Below are 19322 nucleotides of genomic sequence, written 5' to 3'. Positions count from 1 at the left end.
CCACCCTAAGATCCGTTATCCTCCTCCTCCTCCTTTTCCTTCTTTTTTTTTCTTTGTTCCTCCTCCTCCTCCTCCTCCTCCTCCTCCTCCTCTTCCTCCTCCTCCTCCTCCCTCACGTCCTCCACATGCCCTCTGACGTCTGGAAAATCCTCACCGACCAGTATTGAACAAAGAATGCTGCACCACCACCACTGCAACTCCACCACCATCATCATCACCACTGCCACCACCACTATCATCACCCCTCCCCCCTACACACACACACACACACACACACACACACACACACACACACACACACACAAGTATGCACACATCACCATCACTACCAGGCAATCCTATACTCCCCCTCCCCACTACCACCACCAACAGCATCACTCACTACAGGCATTCTACAGCCTCTTCCACACCTGCAGAACCTGATTGGGCTGACACAGGTATCTTGCAGGTGTGTGTGTGAAGTCATCAAGGTTTGCTTGAAGGGGATTGAGTTGTTTTTGTGAATCTGTAACTTTCTTTGTTTCTTTCTTGGTAATGTTTTTTTTTTTTGTTTGTTTATTTCTTTGTCTGCTTCTTTTCACTTGTTTGAGGGAGTTCATTTTTTTCTGTTTTGTTTTGCGTTTTTTTTTTGTTTATCTTTTCTTTTTTGATGCTTTGTTTATTTCATGTTTATTCCCTTCTATTATTATTTTGGGGGGGTAATTTCTTCTTATTTCCGTTCTTCCGTTTTTTTGTATGTTTTTTTTCTTTTATTTTTTTTGGGTAATTTCTTATTACTTTCGTTTTTCTGTTTTATTTCTGTATGTTTTTTCCTTTTCTTTTTTGGGTAATTTCTTTTTATTTCCGTTTTTCCGTTTTTTTTTTGTATGTTTCTTTCATGTTTCCTTTTTATTCATCTATATTATCACGTAAATTCTTTGTTTTCTCCTTTTTTTTACTGTTTCGCAATGTCTTCTTTTATTTATTTTTTTTTTTTCGTCTGTTTATTGTTTTCTTCCATTCTTTTACTGTTTTGTATGTTTTTTGTTATTTTTATTTATCTCTGTTTATTTGTGTATCTATAATTCTTTGTTTTCTTCATTCTTTATTGTATAGTATGTTATTTGTTCTTTTGTTGACCTTTCTTATTCATTTCATCTATTAACTCTTTGTTTTCTTCCATTGTTTCCTTCCATGTTATTTGTTCTTTTGTTGACCTTTCTTATTCATTTCATCTATTATTTTTTTGTTTTCTTCCATTTCCTTACTGTTTTGTGTTCTTATTTTTTATTTTATTTTTAGCAGTGAAAAGCATTGAAGAAGATACAGATTAAGAACCTTGCCTGATAACGAGACTTAAACACGAAAATATTCCTCCACCCGAAAGTTCAAGTTTCATAGGAGCAGTGATTAGCGGGGTTTTTTTTTAGACACTTTATTTTTGTTGCCCTTGAGCGGCTTCCTTTGTTGTAAAAAAAAAAGAAAACAACAAAATAGGAGATAATTTATAATAACTCTTCCCTAGTACTCATTATCACTCGTACGATAACGACCGCCACGGAGGGGGAGGAGGGAAATCAAAAGGAAAGAAGGAAGAAGGGCATATTTGTTGCGCTTAGCCAGTGAACTCTACACCATGAACCGGAAACTTGCCCCAGCTCTGTCATTAAGCTGCGAATTTTGAAAATCAACCGCTTTGGTGCGAATCGCCATAATTCCCTTATTTCTGGGGCTACAAAAATGATTTTCGTATCAATCGACGCAAAAATGATAGGGCTATATTTTATAATAAAGGACACGGCTCAAAAACCGATTCGAAAGGGAAAAAACGAATGAATTTGCAAAAAACGACTCTGTAAAGACCCTATTATTGAGTTCCCAACCTTGAAACCCACTTTTTATGAGAATTTCAAAAAACTATTTGCCAAATAATTTGGCCCTACCAATGTGCTTTCTAATATGATGTATAACATTTCCTTTCTCCCTGTAGTTTCGTCGTTAGAGCTCGAAACTTAAACCCTTCTGAGAGCGATTTTGACGAACTCCAGACACTTTGGCGTTTTTGTCTAGTGTGCCATTGCTATTGCCTCTAAAAGGCTGTAATTTGGGATGTAGCCCCTCTTGGCAATGTAATTTGACCAGCTCGAAAGATTGTTTGATAGCTCCGTTTCAAGTTTGTCGTCGAGCCGTCACAAAATTGCCTGTTTTTCGGACCTTTTGCCGCGATTTGGACACGTCCTAATTTTTTGCTTATAACTTTTTATTTTATTTACTGCTTTCCAATTTTTTTCTGATTATTATTCTGTATTAATAGAGCTTTCATTTGCCACCAAGCACGCCTTCCTAGCTTCAGTAATTTTTGCTCGAGCTTGACCGGAAGTCGCGACGAAAATTCGCTGAAACCGACTCATTTCACGCGCCGCGACGAAAAACCTTCCTGACGCCACAAAAATTAATATATCTGCGTAAGAATTAAATGTATTATTCATTATTGTCCTTAAAAACTGTGCCTCCGTGCTGTCACCCTGCCTGGTCAAACTCTTTCGCCTCTGCCTGTCAACATCTACCTTTCCTTCTTACTGGAAGTATGCCTTCATACAGCCTGTGCCTAAGAAGGATGACCGCTCCAATCCCTCAAACTACCGTCCTATAGCTTTACTTTCTTGTCTATCTAAAGCTTTTGAATCAATCCTTAACCGGAAGATTCAAAAGCACCTTTCCACTTCTGACCTTCTATCTGATCGCCAGTATGGGTTCCGCAAGGGGCGTTCTACTGGTGATATCCTAGCCTTCTTAACTGACTCTTGGTCATCCTCTCTTAGCCGTTTCGGTGAAACCTTTGCTATTGCACTAGACATATCAAAAGCTTTTGATAGGGTCTGACACAAATCTTTGCTTTCCAAACTACCCTCCTACGGTTTCTATCCTTCTCTCTGTACCTTTATCTCCAGTTTCCTTTCTGACCGTTCTATTTCTGTTGTGGTAGACGGTCACTGTTCTTCCCCTAAATCTATTAACAGTGGTGTCCCACAGGGTTCTGTCCTATCTCCCACCCTTTTTCTGTTGTTCATTGATGATCTTCTTTCCAAAACGAACTGTCCCATCCATTCCTGCGCCGATGATTCCACTCTGCATTACTCAACTTCTTTTAATAGAAGACCCACCCTACAGGAACTTAACGACTCAAGGCTGGAGGCTGCAGAACGCTTAGCCTCAGACCTTACTATTATTTCCGATTGGGGCAAGAGGAACCTGGTGTCCTTCAATGCCTCAAAAACACAGTTTCTCCACCTATCCACTCGACACAATCTTCCAAACAACTATCCCCTATTTTTTGACAACACCCAGCTATCACCTTCCTCAACACTAAACATCCTCTGTCTATCCTTAACTCAAAATCTCAACTGGAAACTTCATATCTCATCTCTTACTAAATCAGCTTCCTCGAGGCTGGGCGTTCTGTACCGTCTCCGCCAGTTCTTCTCCCCCGCACAGTTGCCTTGTCCGCCCTCGTATGGAGTATGCATCTCATGTGTGGGGGGACTCCACTCACACAGCTCTTCTGGACAGAGTGGAGGCTAAGGCTCTTCGTCTCATCAGCTCTCCTCCTCATACTGATTGTCTTCTACCTCTTAAATTCAGCCGCAATGTTGCCTCTCTTTCTATCTTCTATCGATATTTCCACGTTGACTGCTCTTCTGAACTTGCTAACTGCATGCCTCCCCCCCTCCCGCGGCCCCGCTGCACTCGACTTTCTACTCATGCTCATCCCTATACTGTCCAAACCCCTTATGCAAGAGTTAACCAGCATCTTCACTCTTTCATCCCTCACGCTGGTAAACTCTGGAACAATCTTCCTTCATCTGTATTTCCTCCTGCCTACGACTTGAACTCTTTCAAGAGGAGGGTATCAGGACATCTCTCCTTTCGTATTTGACCTTGCTTTCGGCCACCTCTTTTGTTTCTTTTTTAGGAGCAGCGAGTAGCGGGCTTTTTTTTATTATTGTTTTCTTTTTTTGTGTGCCCTTGAGCTGCCTCCTTTGTTGTAAAAAAAAAAAAATTAACGGGAAGAAATAGGGTTGAATACTAAATAAAAAAAATAACATGTATAACAAGGCGCTTCATATAGGTTGATTTATGTAGTGAAATGATTATATAAAAATAGTAGCTTTACATATATATATATATATATATATATATATATATATATATATATATATATATATATATATATATATATATATATATATATATATATATATATATATATATATATATATATATATATATATATATATATATATATATATATATATATATATATATATATATATATATATATATATATATATATATATATATATAAATGATTTTAATACAAGATAGTCAACATATTGAAGTGTTCATATATGCATTTTTATGCAGATATATTATTTTTTGTAGCGTCAGGAAGGTTTTTCGTTGCGGCGCGTGAAATGAGTCAGATTCGGCGAATTTTCGTCGCAACTTCTGGTCAAGCTCAAGCAAAAATTACTGAAGCTTGGAACGCGTGCTTGGTGGCAAATGAAAGCTCTATTAATACAGATTAGATCAGAAAACAAATGGAAAGCACTATATAAATAAATAAAAATTATAAGCAAAAAACTAATTCGTGTCAAAATCACGGCAAAAGGGCCGAAAAACAGGCTATTTTGTGACGGCTCGACGACAAACTTGGAATCGAGCTTTCAAAATATCCTTCGAGCTGGGCGAACTACATTGCCAAGAGGGGCTACATGCCAAATTACAGCCTCCTAGAGGTAATATCAATGCCACACTAGACAAAAACGGCAAAGTGTCTGGAGTTTGTCAAAATCGCTCTCAAAAGGGTTAACGTTTTGAGCTCTAGCGACGACACTACTGGGAGTAGGGAAATGTTTTACATCATATTGGAATGCACATTGGTAGGGCTAAATTATTTGTTAAATAGATTTTTTGTAATTCTCAAAAGATGAGTGGGTTTCAAGGTTGGGATCTCAAAAACAGGGTTTTTTTCAGTCAGGTTTTTGCTAATTTATTCGTATTTTTATCCTTTCAAGTCGGGTTTTGAGCCCTGTCGCTTATTAAAAAAATATAGCCCTTTCATTTTGCCGTCGATTGATACCAAAAACATTTCTGTAGCCCTAGAAATAAGGAAGTTAGGCAATTCGCACAAAAGCCGTTGATTTTCCAAAATTCGCGGCTTAATGAAAAAGGCGCCGCAAAATCAGGAGTCCGCTGTCCATTACTTGAGATGTCACTGCATTAGCTGATCCACCGTCCAGCTTTGCTACCCCCCCCTTCTCTCAAGCCGTGTGTAGGTGTGAGGTTAGCGGCTAAGCCAAGCACACACAGGGTCATCTATGTTTACGTGTGTAATCATCCCAACAGTTTTCAATGGGCCGACAGTTTACAGAGTGCCGACGGTTTACAAAGAGTGCTAACAGTTTACAAAGAGTGCCAACAGTTTACAAAGAGGGCTAATAGTTTGCAAAGTGCCAACAGTTTGCATGGAATGCCAACAGTTTACAAAGTGCCAACAGTTTACAAAGAGTGCCAACAGTTTACAAAGAATGGCAACAGCTTACAAAGAATGCCAACAGTTTAGAAAGTGCCAACAGTTTACAAAAAGTGCCAACAGTTTACAAAGAATGCCAACAGTTTACAAAAACTGCCAGAAAGAGTCCCAACAGTATACAAAGAGTGCCTGCAGTGTCCAAAGAGTGCCAACAGTTTACAAACAGTGCCAGCGGTTTGCAAAGAGTGCCAACAGTATACAAAGAGTGCCTGCAGTTTGCAAAGAGTGCCAACAATATACAAAGAGTGCCAGCAGTATACAAAGAGTGCCAACAGTTTACAAAGTCCCAACAGTATACAAAGAGTGCCAACAGTATACAAAGCGTGCCAACAGTTTACAAAGTGCCAGCAGTATACAAAGAGTGCCAACAGTATACAAAGCGTGCCAACAGTTTACAAAGTGCCAACAGTATACTAAGAGTGCCAACAGTATACAAAGCGTGCCAACAGTTTACAAAGTGCCAACGGTATGCAAAGAGTACCAACAGTATACAAAGCGTGCCAACAGTTTACAAAGTGCCACCAGTATACAAAGAGTGGCAACAGTTTACAAAGGGTGCCAACAGTATACAAAGCGTGCCAACAGTTTACAAAGAGTGCCAACAGTATACAAAGCGTGCCAATAGTTTACAAAGAGTGGCAACAGATTACAAAGAGTGCCAAAAAATTACAAAGATTGCTTACAATTACAAAGAGTTCCAACAGTTTTCAAAGGGCCAACATTTTCCAAAGAATACCAACAGTTTACAAAGACTGCCAAGAGTTTACAAGAGTGCCAACAGTTTACAAAGAGTGCCAACAGTATACAAGGAATGCCAACAGTTTACAAAGAGTGTCAACTGTTTACAAAGGGTGCCAACTGTTTACAAAGAGTGCCAACAGCATACAAAAAGTTCCAACAGTTTACAAAGCGTGCCAACAGTATACAAAGAGTGCCAAAAGTTTACAAAGAGTGCCAACAGTTAACAAAGAGTGCCAACAGTATACAAAAAGTGCCAACAGTATACAAAGAGTGCCAACAATTTACAAAGAGTGCCAACAGTATACAAAAAGTGCCAACAGTATACAAAGAGTGCCAACAGTTTACAAAGAGTACCAACAGCATAGAAAGAGTGCTAACAGTTTACAAAGAGTGCCAAAAGATTACAAAGTGCCAACAGTTTGCAAAGAGTGCCAACCGTTTACAAAGAGTGCCAACAGAATACAAAGAGTGCTAATAGATTACAAAGAGTGCCTACAATTTACAGAGTGCCAACAGTTTGCAAAGAGTGCCAACAGTTTACAAAGAGTGCCAACAGTTAACAAAGAGTCCCAACAGTTTACAAAGAGTACCAACAGTTTGCAAAGAGTGCCACCAGTTTACAAAGAGTGCCAGCAGTTTACAAAGAGTGCCAATAATTTACAAAGAGTGCCAACATTTTACAAATAGTTCCAACAGTTTACAAAGAGTGCCAACAGTTTACAAAGAGTGCCGACAGTTCATAAAGAAATCCAACAGTTTACAAAGAGTGTCAACAGTTTACAAAGAGTGCCTACAGTTTACAAAGAGTTCCAACAGTTTTCAAAGAGTGCTAACAGTTTACAAAGAGTGGCAACAGTTTACAAAGAGTGCCAACAGTTTACAAATAGTGCCAAAAATTACAGAGATTACTAACAATTACAAAGAGTACCAACAGTTTTCAAAGGGCCAACAGTTTACAAAGACTGCCAACAGTTTACAAGAGTGCCAACACTTTACAAAGAGTGCTAATAGTTTACAAAGAGTGCCAATAGTTTACAGGGTGCAAACAGTTTACAAAGAGTGCCAACAGTTTACAAAGAGTGCCAACAGTTTACAGAGAGTGCCAACAGTTTAAAAAGAGTGCTAACAGTTTACAGAGAATGCCAACAGTTTACAAAGAGTTCTAACAGTTTACAAAGAGTGCCAACAGTATACAAAGAGTGCCATCAGTTTACAAAGAGTGCTAACAGGTTACAAGGAGTGCTAACAGTTTACAGAGTGTGTCAACAGTTTACAAAGAGTGCTAACAGTTTACAAAGAGTGCCAACACTTTACAGAGTGCCAACAGTTTACAAAGAGTGCAGGGAGTTTGCAAAGAGTGCCAACAGTTTACAAAGACTGGCAGCAGTTTGCAAAGAGTGCCACCAGTTTACAAAGAGTGCCAGCAGTTTACAAAGAATGCCAACAATTTACAAAGAGTGCCAACATTTTACAAATTGTTCCAACAGTTCACAAAGAGAGCCAACAGATTACAACGAGTGCCAACAGTTTACAAAGAGTGCCGACAGTTTACAAAGATTGCCAACAGTTTACAAATACTGCCAAAATTTACAAAGATTGCCAACAGTTTACAAAGAGTGCCAACAGTTTCCAAAGAGTGCCAACAGTTTACAGAGAGTGCCAACATTTTACAATGAGTGCTAACATTTTATAGAGAATTCCAACAGTTTACAATGAGTACTAACAGTTTACAAAGAGTGCCAACAGTTTACAAAAAGTGGCAACAGTTTACAAAGAGTGCTAACAGTTTACAAAGAGTGCTAACAGTTTACAGAGAGTGCCAACAGTTTACAATGAGTGCTATCAGTTTACAAAGAGTGCGTGCCAACACTTTACAAAGAGTGCCAGCAGTTTGCAAAGAGTGCCAGCAGTTTGCAAAGAGTTCCAACAGTTTACAAAGAGTGCCAACAGTTTACAAAGAGTGCCAACAGTTTACAGAGTACCAACAGTTTACAAAGAGTGCCACCAGTTTACAAAGAGTGCCAGCAGATTACAAAGAGTGCCAACAGTTTACAAAGAGTGCTAACAGTTTACAAAGAAGGCAAACAGTTTACAGAGAGTGCCAATAGTGTGCAATGAGTGCCACCAACTTACACAGAGTGCCAGCAGTTTACAAAGAGTGCCAACAGTTTACAAAGAGTGCCAACTTTTTACAAATAGTTCCAAAAGTTTACAAAGAGTGCCAACGGTTTACAAGGAGTGCCGACAGTTTACAAGTAGTTCCAACATTTTACAAAGAGTGTCAACAGTTTACAAAGAGTGCCGACAGTTTACAAAGAGTTCCAACAGTTTACAAAAAGTGCCAATAGTTTACAAAGAGTGCCGACAGTTTACAAAGAGTTGCAAATGTTTACAAAGAGTGCCAACAGTTTACAAAGAGTGGCAACAGTCTACAAAGAGTGCCAACAGTTTACAAACAGTTCCAAAAATTTACAAGGATTGCTAACAATTACAAAGAATACCAACAGTTTTCACAGGGCCAACAGTTTCAAAAGAATGCCAACAGGTTACAAAGATTGCCAACAGTTTACAAGAGTGCCAACAGTTTACAAAGAATGCTGATAGTTTACAAAGAGTGATAATAGTTTCAAAAGAGTGCTAAAGGTTTATAAAGCGTGCTAAAGGTTTACAAAGAGTGCTAACAGTTTACAAAGATTGCCAACAGTTTGCAGAGAGTGCCAACAGTTTACAAAGAGTGCCAACAGTTTACAAAGAGTGCCAAAAGTTCACAAAGAGTGCTAACAGTTTACAGAGAGTACCAACAGTTTACTAAGAGTGCTAACAGTTTACAAAGAGTGCCAACAGTTTACAAAGAGTGCCAAAAGTTCACAAAGAGTGCCAACAGTTTACAAAGAGTGCTAACAGTTTACAGAGAGTGCCAACAGTTTACAAAGAGTGCTAACAGTTTTCAAAGAGTGCCAACAGTTTACAAAGAGTGCAAACAGTTTACAGAGATTGCCAACAGTTTACAAAGAGTGCTAACAGTTTAGAAAGAGTGCCAACAGTTTACAAAGAGTGCTAACAGTTTACAAAGGATGCCAACAGTTTACAAGGAGTGCCAACAGTTTACAGAAAAGAATGAACATAGGAAAGTGCCAATGGAGTGTTAATAGTATGCAAAAGTTTCAAAATAGTACCACCTTATTAGATTAAGGCCACTGGCAACAGACAAGTCAGGGCAAAACCAGCTTATATAACATTGCTGTGTTTCACAACTGTATTTTTTTAGAGCTAGATCAACGTTTACAACTAGTGTCAATAGTTTACAAAGTGTCCTTATATTTAATGTTTCATGTCACACGTTGTTATTTAACAATTCCACATCTGTTCTTACATAGCCAGTGTTTTAATATAATTGTATCAAAGAGTCTGCTTGACAAACTCCCTCTAGTATGTTCATAAGAGTGCTATTTCGATTTTTATATAGAGGTCGCGATCACTGGTAGGTGCCGAGCAGTGTTATAGTAGGATATCAATGTATTATTATTATTATTTAATATCACCACGAATTAGGCATACAATTGTCAATGGAAAAACCCCACGACAGATAGAACACGCCACCTTATAGGAATGTCGTCCGTCAGTGTTTACCGTCTCAGTTTATACTTAGCAATGGTGCGTGGAGGTCATTGACATAGTGACCAATTGTAACAATTATTTTTCCAACCTGTAACCACTCCTTCACGAGTTGACACACAACGACAGTGCTTTACATAAAGGCTACGAATATAATTCGCCTTAAGGAAGCTGAAGTCTTAGTCAACACCCTTTAAACGCCCCCCGACAAGCCCGTTACAACAGCTGACAAGAGTGCCAAAAGTTTACAAAGAGTGCTAACAATTATCAAAGAGCGCCAGCAGTTTACTAAGAGTGCCAATAGTCTACAAAATGTCAACAGTCTACAAAGAAAGCCCAAAGGTGCTAATAGTATACAAAGAGTGCCAACAGTTTACAAAGAGTGCTGACAGTTTACAAAGTGTCAACAGTTCACAAAGAGTGCCAACAGTTTACAAAGAGTGCTGACAGTTTACAAAGTGTCAACAGTTTACAAAGAGTGCTAGCAGTTTATTAAAGGTGCTAATAGTTTACAAAGAGTGCTAACAGTTTACAAAGTGTCAACAGTTTACATAGAGTGTTAACAGTTTCCCAAAGGTGCTAATAGTTTACAAAGAGTTCCAACAGTTTAGAAAGAGTGCAAACAATTAACAGAGAGTGCCAACAGTTTAAAAGAGTGTCAATAGTTTACAAAGAGTGCTAACAGCTTCCCAAATCTGCTAATAGTTTACAAAGAGTGTCAACAGTCTGCCTCTCTCTCTGCCTCTCTGTCCCTCTCTTTGCCTCTCTCTATCTCTTTCTGCCTGTCTCTTCCTCTCTGCCTTTCTCACTGCCTCTGTGTCTGCCTCTCTCTCTCTGCCTCTGTCTTCCTCCCTCTCTGCCTCTCTCTCTCCCTCTGTTTCTGCCCCTCTCTCTGCCTCTCTCTGCCTCTGTCTCTGCCTATCTCTCTGCCTCTGTCACTGCCTCTTGTCTGCCTCTCTCTCTGCCTCTCTCTCTTTGCCTGTCTCTGCCTCTCTTTCTGCCTTTCTCTATTAGCAGATGCTCCATTAGCTGATCTAGGATCACATTTTCAAGTATCTTAGATAGAAACGTCAAGTTGTATACTGGTCTAAAGGAATATAAACACTGTGGATCCAGTTTACCCTTGACCATAGGTTTCACGATCGCCACTTTCTCACTCTCTGGAAAAATCTTGTTTTCGATACTATAGTCGGTTCGCCCGAGTCTGAAGTGTGTATTATCGCGCAACGGCAACCCGCAGCCACACGGTGTGTCCGATTTCGTGGATACTGTATGCTAGCCTACGCATAGTAAACAGTCGTCAGTGTCAATAATGTGTAGGCAGCAGTAACAAATACCGTCAATTATAGTCGATTATGAGTTAAAAATATTAGTAATGTCGCAAATTGCTGTTTTGTTGATTTACAAGATCTCTGATTATGGTTATTAAATAGCCTTGAAGCTGTCCACCGCCGAGAAAAAAATAGAATGCTTTATATTAATAAAACATCTATTTACGACATTGCTAGTATTTTTTTAACTCATAATCGATTATAATTGACGGTATTTGTTATTGCTGCCTACACATTATTGACACTGACGACTGTTTCCTATGCGTAGGCTAGCATACAGTATCCACGAAATCGGACACGCCGTGTGGCTGCAGGTTGCCGTTGCGCGATAATACTCACTTCAGACTCGGGTGAACCGACTATAGTGTTAACCATCTCAGTCATAATATTTAAGAAATCACTGAAGATTCCATTCTTAATGATGTCACTTATCGGCAAGGGATCATTATCACAGTACATCAGTTTCACCCTGTGTACGATAGTTTTCGCCACAGCCACATCCACTTGTTGAAAGCTTGTACACTTAATTTCAGGGACTGGAGTTTCCAAAGCGGGTCCATGGTAACCGTCGGGTTTAAAGTTCCTGATAAATTTCTCAATTTTCCTATCAAAAAAGTCTAGAAACATATTTGCTAGCACATCATCCGAGAATCCATCCGGCAGCTTGTTAACTTTTCTGTTTCCAGTCAAGTTGTCTGGCACCTTACATAGGTTACGAGAGGTTTGAGAAGGGTTTGGTTAGGTTACTAGAAGTTTGGTAAGGGTTTGGTAATGTTTGGTAAAGGTTGGTTATGTTTGGTAAGATTACGAGAGATTTGATAATGGTTTAGTTAGGTTACAAGAAGTTTGCTACGAGTTTGGTTAGGTTACGAGAGGTTTGGTAAGGTTTGTTTAGGTTACGAGAGGTTTGGTAAGGTTTGGTTAGGTTACGAGAGGTTTGGTAAGGTTTGGTTAGGTTATGAGAGGTTTGGTAAGGGTTTGGTAAGGTTTTGGTTAGGTTACGAGAGGTTAGGAGAAGTTCTGGTAATTTTTTGGTAGGGTTGGTTAAGTTTTACCCTCGCAGACTGGAAGTAAATCAGGTGTTATGGCCGTGGTGAGGCTTCGTGCGTGGCAATGTTTACTTTACTGACAAGCCGCCATATATTGTTGCATTGCCGCGGCTTGGTTAATTAGTCTTTATTGGTAGTTTTGTCCGTGCTTACGTCTAGGTTAGGTTACCATAATATTTTTGAAGTGTTATATATTGGTTATAGTCTGACATGTATGGAGTACGTTTGGGTGGGTCCCGATCGAGGTCTCCGCAGCGTCTCGCGTCCCCCCAAATACACCACTCATTCTCTTATATATGATCTATTTACTATTTGAGAGGGTCTATTAAATATTCTGTGTACATTGAATAAGGCTTTGGATCTGTCCCTTTCATACAACACTGGCGAAGACTATAAAATTAAACATCTTACAAAAATACTCTCTTAGGCAGAACGTACTCCACCGGTAGTTTTTATCGGACAACAGTTCCCGTTCCGTGTTTTACAAGATACAGCCCCCCCTCGTTCAGACGTCAGGGCTTCTTCTTCTTCTTCTTCTTCTTCTTCTTCTTCTTCTTATTATTATTATTATTATTATTATTATTATTATTATTATTATTATTATTATTATTATTATTATTATTATTATTATTATTATTATTATTATTATTATTATTATTATTATTATTATTATTATTATTATTATTATTATTATTATTATTATTATTATTATTATCATTATTATTATTATTATTATTATTATTATAATTATTATTATTATTATTATTATTATTATTATTATTATTATTATTATTATTATTATTATTATTATTATTATTATTATTATTATTATTATTATTATTATTATTATTATTATTATTATTATTATTATTATTATTATTATTATTATTATTATTATTATTATTATTATTATTATTATTATTATTATTATTATTATAATTATTATTATTATTATAATTATTATTATTATTATTATTATTATTATTATTATTATTATTATTATTATTATTACTCCTACTATTATTCCACTACCACCATCATCAGCACGATAAAAAGAGGAGGAATATAAATAAAGTTTCGGTATTTTCATATTTTATTGAGCTTTGTAAACGTGAAACATTTTGATGAGAAGAAACCAAAGAAAAAAAAAAAAGCTCATATGTGTCATTGTGTGTGTGTGTGTGTGTGTGTGTGTGTGTGTGTGTGTGTGTGTGTGTGTGTGTGTGTGTGTGTTTGCCTAGTGTATGTGAGTGGTACTGGGGCATGGCTTGTAGAGGCCGTCGGTGCAGCACAGGGGTTCGGTGGACTCAAGATCATCATACAGCAGGGGACCGTGGCAGATGTTGCTGTACCCGTGCACCTGAAGAAAAAAATATACATAGCTACATACATACACACATACATCCATACATGCATTATAGCCCAGCATAGTTTGGCCCTTAAATACGATATACATTGATTTTCATGGATGTTCAGACCACACTATCCCTAGACCAAAGTGAAATGACATCAAATCTAATGGGCACCAAACTGCATTTCTTCCTTAGCGACTATGAAGGTGAAGGAAGTGGCGGTCGAGTTTACTTTTACATTATGAAACCAGTGGTTTACGTAATACTTTGTAGGGGTGAAAGAGTGTAAGTACTGATTAACTCGCCGTAGTATACAGGACAGAAGTGTTAGAGGATTACTTAATACATTGTAGGGGTGAACACGATGAAACAAACTCATCCATGCACAAGTCGTGTGGCAAGTTTACGAAATCCTGTGCAGGGGTCGAAGAGTGAAGGTAGTGATCGACTCTTGCATCAATAAGTTGTAAATATGAGATGCTTACGTTATACTTCCTTGGGATGAAAACGTGAAGATGCTACTGCCATTAGGTAACTCTTGCATTAGTATACAGGACGAAAGTGTTTGATATTTACCTAATACCTTGTAGGGGTGAACAATATAAAAGTCCTGGTTAACTCTTGCATGCACTAGTATACAGGATGGAGGTGTGACAAGTTTACGAAATAGCCTACTGTGGAGGGGGTGAAAGAGTGAAGATATTAGCTAACAGGTATAAGTAAACTTGAAGCTTGAGAGACTGCCTTAGCTAGTGGGGCTGAAAGAAAGAAGATACTGGTTAACTATAGATACAGGACGGAGATGTGACAAGTTCACGAAATACCGTGTGGGGGTGAAAGTGAAGATATTATATAGTTAACTTGCATTAGTAAGTAAGGGGAGACACCTGTTTACCAAGTTAACATGAACAGAGTAAGATGAAGCCGCACGCATACGTACCTTGTGGGGTCCGAAGTTTGAGAGTCCGTCGCCGACAATGTTGTTACAGAACTGCTGGCCGACAGTGATGCCGTCTGGAGTGGTAGCATCCAAGTTTCCGCTGCCCATCATCTTATGCCACTGTTTAATGAAAGTTGAGGGAAGATTAATCTTACACATTGTTTTTTTCGTATTGTAAAGTGCCTGTATCATTATTACTGCCACTTCTGTTGCTTATAATTATTTATTGTTTGTTGTTTATACTTTGAAACTTTTTTTTTCTTTTTTCCTCATCTTTTTAATATGCTGCTTCAGTCTACTACTACTACTACTACTACTACTACTACTACTACTACTACCTCATCACACACACACACACACACACTGCATCCTCCCAGACATACCTACCCACACACACACACACACACACACATGTTTTCGTAACTGGCTAAAACGCTGCGCTGCCAGGCTTCACAGCCTGACAGGGCGGCGGTTTGAGCCATTGCCTTCTCGATATAGAGGAGGACTGATAGCTTGCTGGATTCTTTGCCGATGAGTCATCCAAGCAAGGCGGAGTGTCCCGCGCTCTCCAACTATGTTATTTTTTGTGTTTTAATGCATATTTTTTCTGTTATATATATTTTTTTCTGTGATAAATACAGGTTTTCCAACATCAATATCTTTTAAACATCATCAAATTAGACCTAAAATAGAGGAGAATAAATAAGATATTGTATATGGAGAGGGAGAAATAATTATTCACATGAAAAATTATATAAATACATTGACAGTCGTAACTGGGTAGAATCCTATTATTTTGATTTGTCGTCGTTTCTAGATATCTCTTTTGACATTCATAACGCTGTCGTTACAATTAGTACTGTATTCAACAAGCCGATCCTCTATCCCTATACTATTATAGGCAATTCAGTCACCTGTTATCCTGCAACTACAAGTTACATAGAGGTATTATAGAGTGAATATTTCTGCCTCTTCTTATACTGTATCTTATTTATTTCCTCTTTTTTGTCTAAATTGATAATGTTTATGAGATATTAATGTTGGAAAACCTTTATTTATCACAGAATTTTTTTTTCACAAAGATATGGAAAGATATTAAAAAAAAATAACATTTTATTGGAGAGCGTGGGACACACTCGGCCTTACTTGGATGACTCATAATTTGAGCTGTCAGGCCATCTCTATATCGAGACGGCAATGGTCGAGCCCGCTCAGGGCGGATTCTTTCCGTTAACTATGAGTGGTTACTGTCCCCCCTTGAGGAAGGGGGATGGGCTGTGTGGTGTGTGAGGTCCTGGCAGTACCCATCGATCGACGATAAAGAGCACTTGCTCATGTCGGGAGTGTACCTGCTGGTGATTACGAGTCCACCACGTGGTCAGGCCGTGGTGGTGGTGAATACACACACACACACACACACACACACACACACACACACACACACACACACACACACACACACTTACCGCATTCTGGCACACGGTCTTGCACTCGAGGACCTTTGAACAATCGGCGACGTGCTCGTGGGGGAATTCGTCCAGCTGCACCAGACCCCCGTGCCTGGTGGCGAAGACTCCGCAGTGACAGTGCACGGATCCCTCGGGTCCGTGGTCTCCGCTGGAGGGGGGAGAGGAAAAGGTGGGCGATGGCAAGGCAACATCAATACATCTTCTGTGGCAAAGTCAGTGGACCGACCTGTCTCTAAACACCGTCAAACCAACGCTAGGCGAGTGGAGCACCGCAAACCGCTCCACTCGCCGCGACGAAATAGTCCTGAGCCGGGTGCGCATGAACTGCACCCGGTTCACACACCTGATCCCCTACATCAATAGAACATTTCCACCGATATGTCAGACTTGTGATGATTTACTGTCTATCAGTCACCTCATATTGCACTGCAGTAAATTTACCCGTGAACGCAGTCCACTGGTAAACTACTGCAGAGCGAGGGATATTCCCATCACCTTGGTCGCAGTTCTTGGTGACGGGAATCCGAGGTGACCGATATATTGATGCTTTTCTTAAGAGAGACCCGCTTGATCGACGAGATGTGACGACACTTTTTTTTTTTGTTCCTAATTTCTGTTATTATATATGAAATATATACATAGTATTATGGTAAACCTACATATATCTTATGTAAACAAATGTACTATTACTGTTGTGGTCCACGTGATAATCAGCACGTGAGACATATAAAATGATATATATATAGATATATATATATATATATATATATATATATATATATATATATATATATATATATATATATATGTATTATCTCATTTTTATATGCTTGGTCTATTGCTGGGCCACACAGCCCTGTGTGTGTGAATGTGGTATTCATTCCTATGGATAGCTTTGGATAGGAAGAAGAAAACGAAGAAGGCGCGGAAGAGGAGGTGGGGAAGGACGAAGTGATAGTGAGGACGTGAAGACAGATAAAGAGAGAAGGAAGAGAAAAAAAATAAAGAAGAAGAAAGAGGAGGAGGAGGAGAAGAAGGGATGGAAGGATGTGTTGGTATGCGGTTGTCAGATTATGTAACAACCTGCCTCATGGAAAAAAGACAAAAACACACGATGGGGTTGATGAAAAGAAAGAGAAGAAGAAACGTGAAGGGGGGATGGTGAAGAAAAGAAGAAGAAAAAAAGGGAATGAAGAATATGACGATGAAAAAGACGTAGTAAAGAAATAATAATAAAGCATTAAGCCTAACAAGAAAAAAAAGAAGGTAAGACGATGATTAGAAAAAAAATAATACGTAGAACAAAAACAAAATAATAATGATGATGATAATAATAATAGTAATAATAATAATAATAATAATAATAATAATAATAATAATAATAATAATGATAATAATAATAATAAGAAGAAGAAGAAGAAAAAAAAACGATAATAATAATAATATTAATGATAATAATAATAATAATAATAATAATAATAATAATAATAATAATAATAATAATAATAATAATAATTATGATATTAATAATAATAATAATAATAATAATAATAATAATAATAATAATAATAATGATAATAATGATAGTAATAATAAGAAGAAAAACGATAATGATAATAATAAAAATATTAATGATAATAATAATAATAATAATATTAATAATATTAATAATAATAATAATAATAATAATAATAATAATAATAATAATAATAATAATAATAAAGATAATAATGATAACAACAACAGTAATAATGATGAAGAGGAAGAGAGAAAAGACCGAAGTGTTAGGAAGAGAAAGGAAAATACGACAGGAGGAGGAGGAGGAGGAGGATTGAGGTGTCTGGTGGCTGCCAGGAGGAAGGAAATAAGAAAGAGTGAACAAAAGGAAGAAGTGGACATGGAAACACGGGCAGCAGGAAGCCTGTTGGCTCACCACAAGGCTGCCCGCTCCAGAGCTTTGATCCGCTCGACAGGCACTTCACTGAATGCAGAGCAGGTGAAAGCACTTAGTACGTACGTTCATTTGACTCCTGTCGCCACGAGGCAACGGTCGATTTGTTTCATAAAAGAGTTGATGGTTTTCCACTTACTACTTCTGCAGGAAGGTTGTTCCAATTTCGGATGACTCGGTTTGAGAAGAAACTCATGCCAATGTCTGACTACATCGCCTCGCTTGAATAGGTAGACCGTTATTTCTAATTCTTCAGTTGATTGTAACTCAAAGAACTCAAAGAGTGATCGACGTTACTGAACTTTTTTAAGTACTTGAAGACCTGAATGATATCTCCTTGTAAGCGTCTTTTCCAGCTCTCTCTCTCTCTCTCTCTCTCTCTCCCAACGTTGTAGTGCGAGAATGGAATAAGCTTCCACCATCAGTGGTCCAGTGTAACACGATTGACTCCTTCAAAAATAAGCTCGACCGTCACTTCCTTCAACTTAATATCAACTAGAGTAGAAATGCAACGTTTTGGAGTCTTCTGATTAATGTAAAATCACTTAGGTTTGGGACAGACCACCAAGTCTGGACCATGTGGTCTCTCTCTCTCTCTCTCTCTCTCTCTCTCTCTCTCTCTCTCTCTCTCTCTCTCTCTCTCTCTCTCTCTTTTAAGGAGGTTGAGTCGCTCGGTTGAGTCAGTGTGTGTGTGTGTGTGTGTGTGTGTGTGTGTGTGTGTGTGTGTACGCCCGCCAAAGTTTCACAGATCACTACACTTCTCGCCCTTAGGGGGCAGAGTTTCGCGGTGAAGACAAACAACTTGACACTCCTCGGACCTTGCTTGCTCTCGAAGGGCCGGTGTGTTTGTGCTGACAGAGGAGCTGGTCTGCAAACCTGACTCCTTTCATTCACCTCGTCCATGAAATTATCTACTTCTTGAAGATGTCTATCGTATCGGCACTCACCATATGACTGCTAAACCTGTCCCACTCATCCACCGCTATTCATAAACCAGCTCCATTCAGTGTCTTCAATGAATCTGGACTTGTCTCACAAATCCATTACTAGCAGAATTATACCCGCGACTCTTATACCGCAAGAAGCTTATTGACATCACTCCTATTAATCAAACCCTTCGCCCATTTATGAACTTAATCAGTCTCCACGCTCACTTCGCCTTTTCAGAGCATATAGAGCTGGATGAATGCTTAAATCTAACTTTGTCGGTCAAGTCATAACATCCATGAATAGTTTTGTCATTCCTCTCTGCACAGACTCTAACACCACCTATCTTCAGCAGCCATGAATCTTATAGGG

The 19322-nt window shown here is 38.5% G+C and overlaps 1 protein-coding gene across 4 annotated transcripts in view; it reads right to left on the bottom strand.

Annotated features, from left to right (window-relative positions):
• LOC127000646 (uncharacterized) overlaps nucleotides 1-19322 on the bottom strand; it is a 121994-nt gene that overhangs the window by 72652 nt on the left and 30020 nt on the right. Inside the window, exons 2-4 of one of the 4 annotated variants that reach the window (XM_050864608.1) lie at nucleotides 16070-16220; nucleotides 14604-14723; nucleotides 13539-13671 (exon numbers count right to left, since the gene is read on the bottom strand). The exons of 2 other annotated variants lie outside the window; for them this stretch is intronic. In XM_050864608.1, coding sequence (XP_050720565.1) covers nucleotides 13549-13671; nucleotides 14604-14723; nucleotides 16070-16220 — 394 coding nt within the window. In that variant the 3' untranslated portion in view covers nucleotides 13539-13548. Of the gene's footprint in view, nucleotides 1-13538; nucleotides 13672-14603; nucleotides 14724-16069; nucleotides 16221-19322 lie in introns of those variants that run through there. One more of the 4 variants, XM_050864609.1, reaches the window with a different exon arrangement.

Source organism: Eriocheir sinensis, chromosome 19 (assembly GCF_024679095.1).
Source record: "Eriocheir sinensis breed Jianghai 21 chromosome 19, ASM2467909v1, whole genome shotgun sequence".
In the NCBI taxonomy this organism is placed as follows: domain Eukaryota; kingdom Metazoa; phylum Arthropoda; class Malacostraca; order Decapoda; family Varunidae; genus Eriocheir; species Eriocheir sinensis.
The sequence above is the reverse complement of the archived record's forward strand: the minus strand, read 5'-3'. Positions and strand labels throughout refer to the sequence as shown.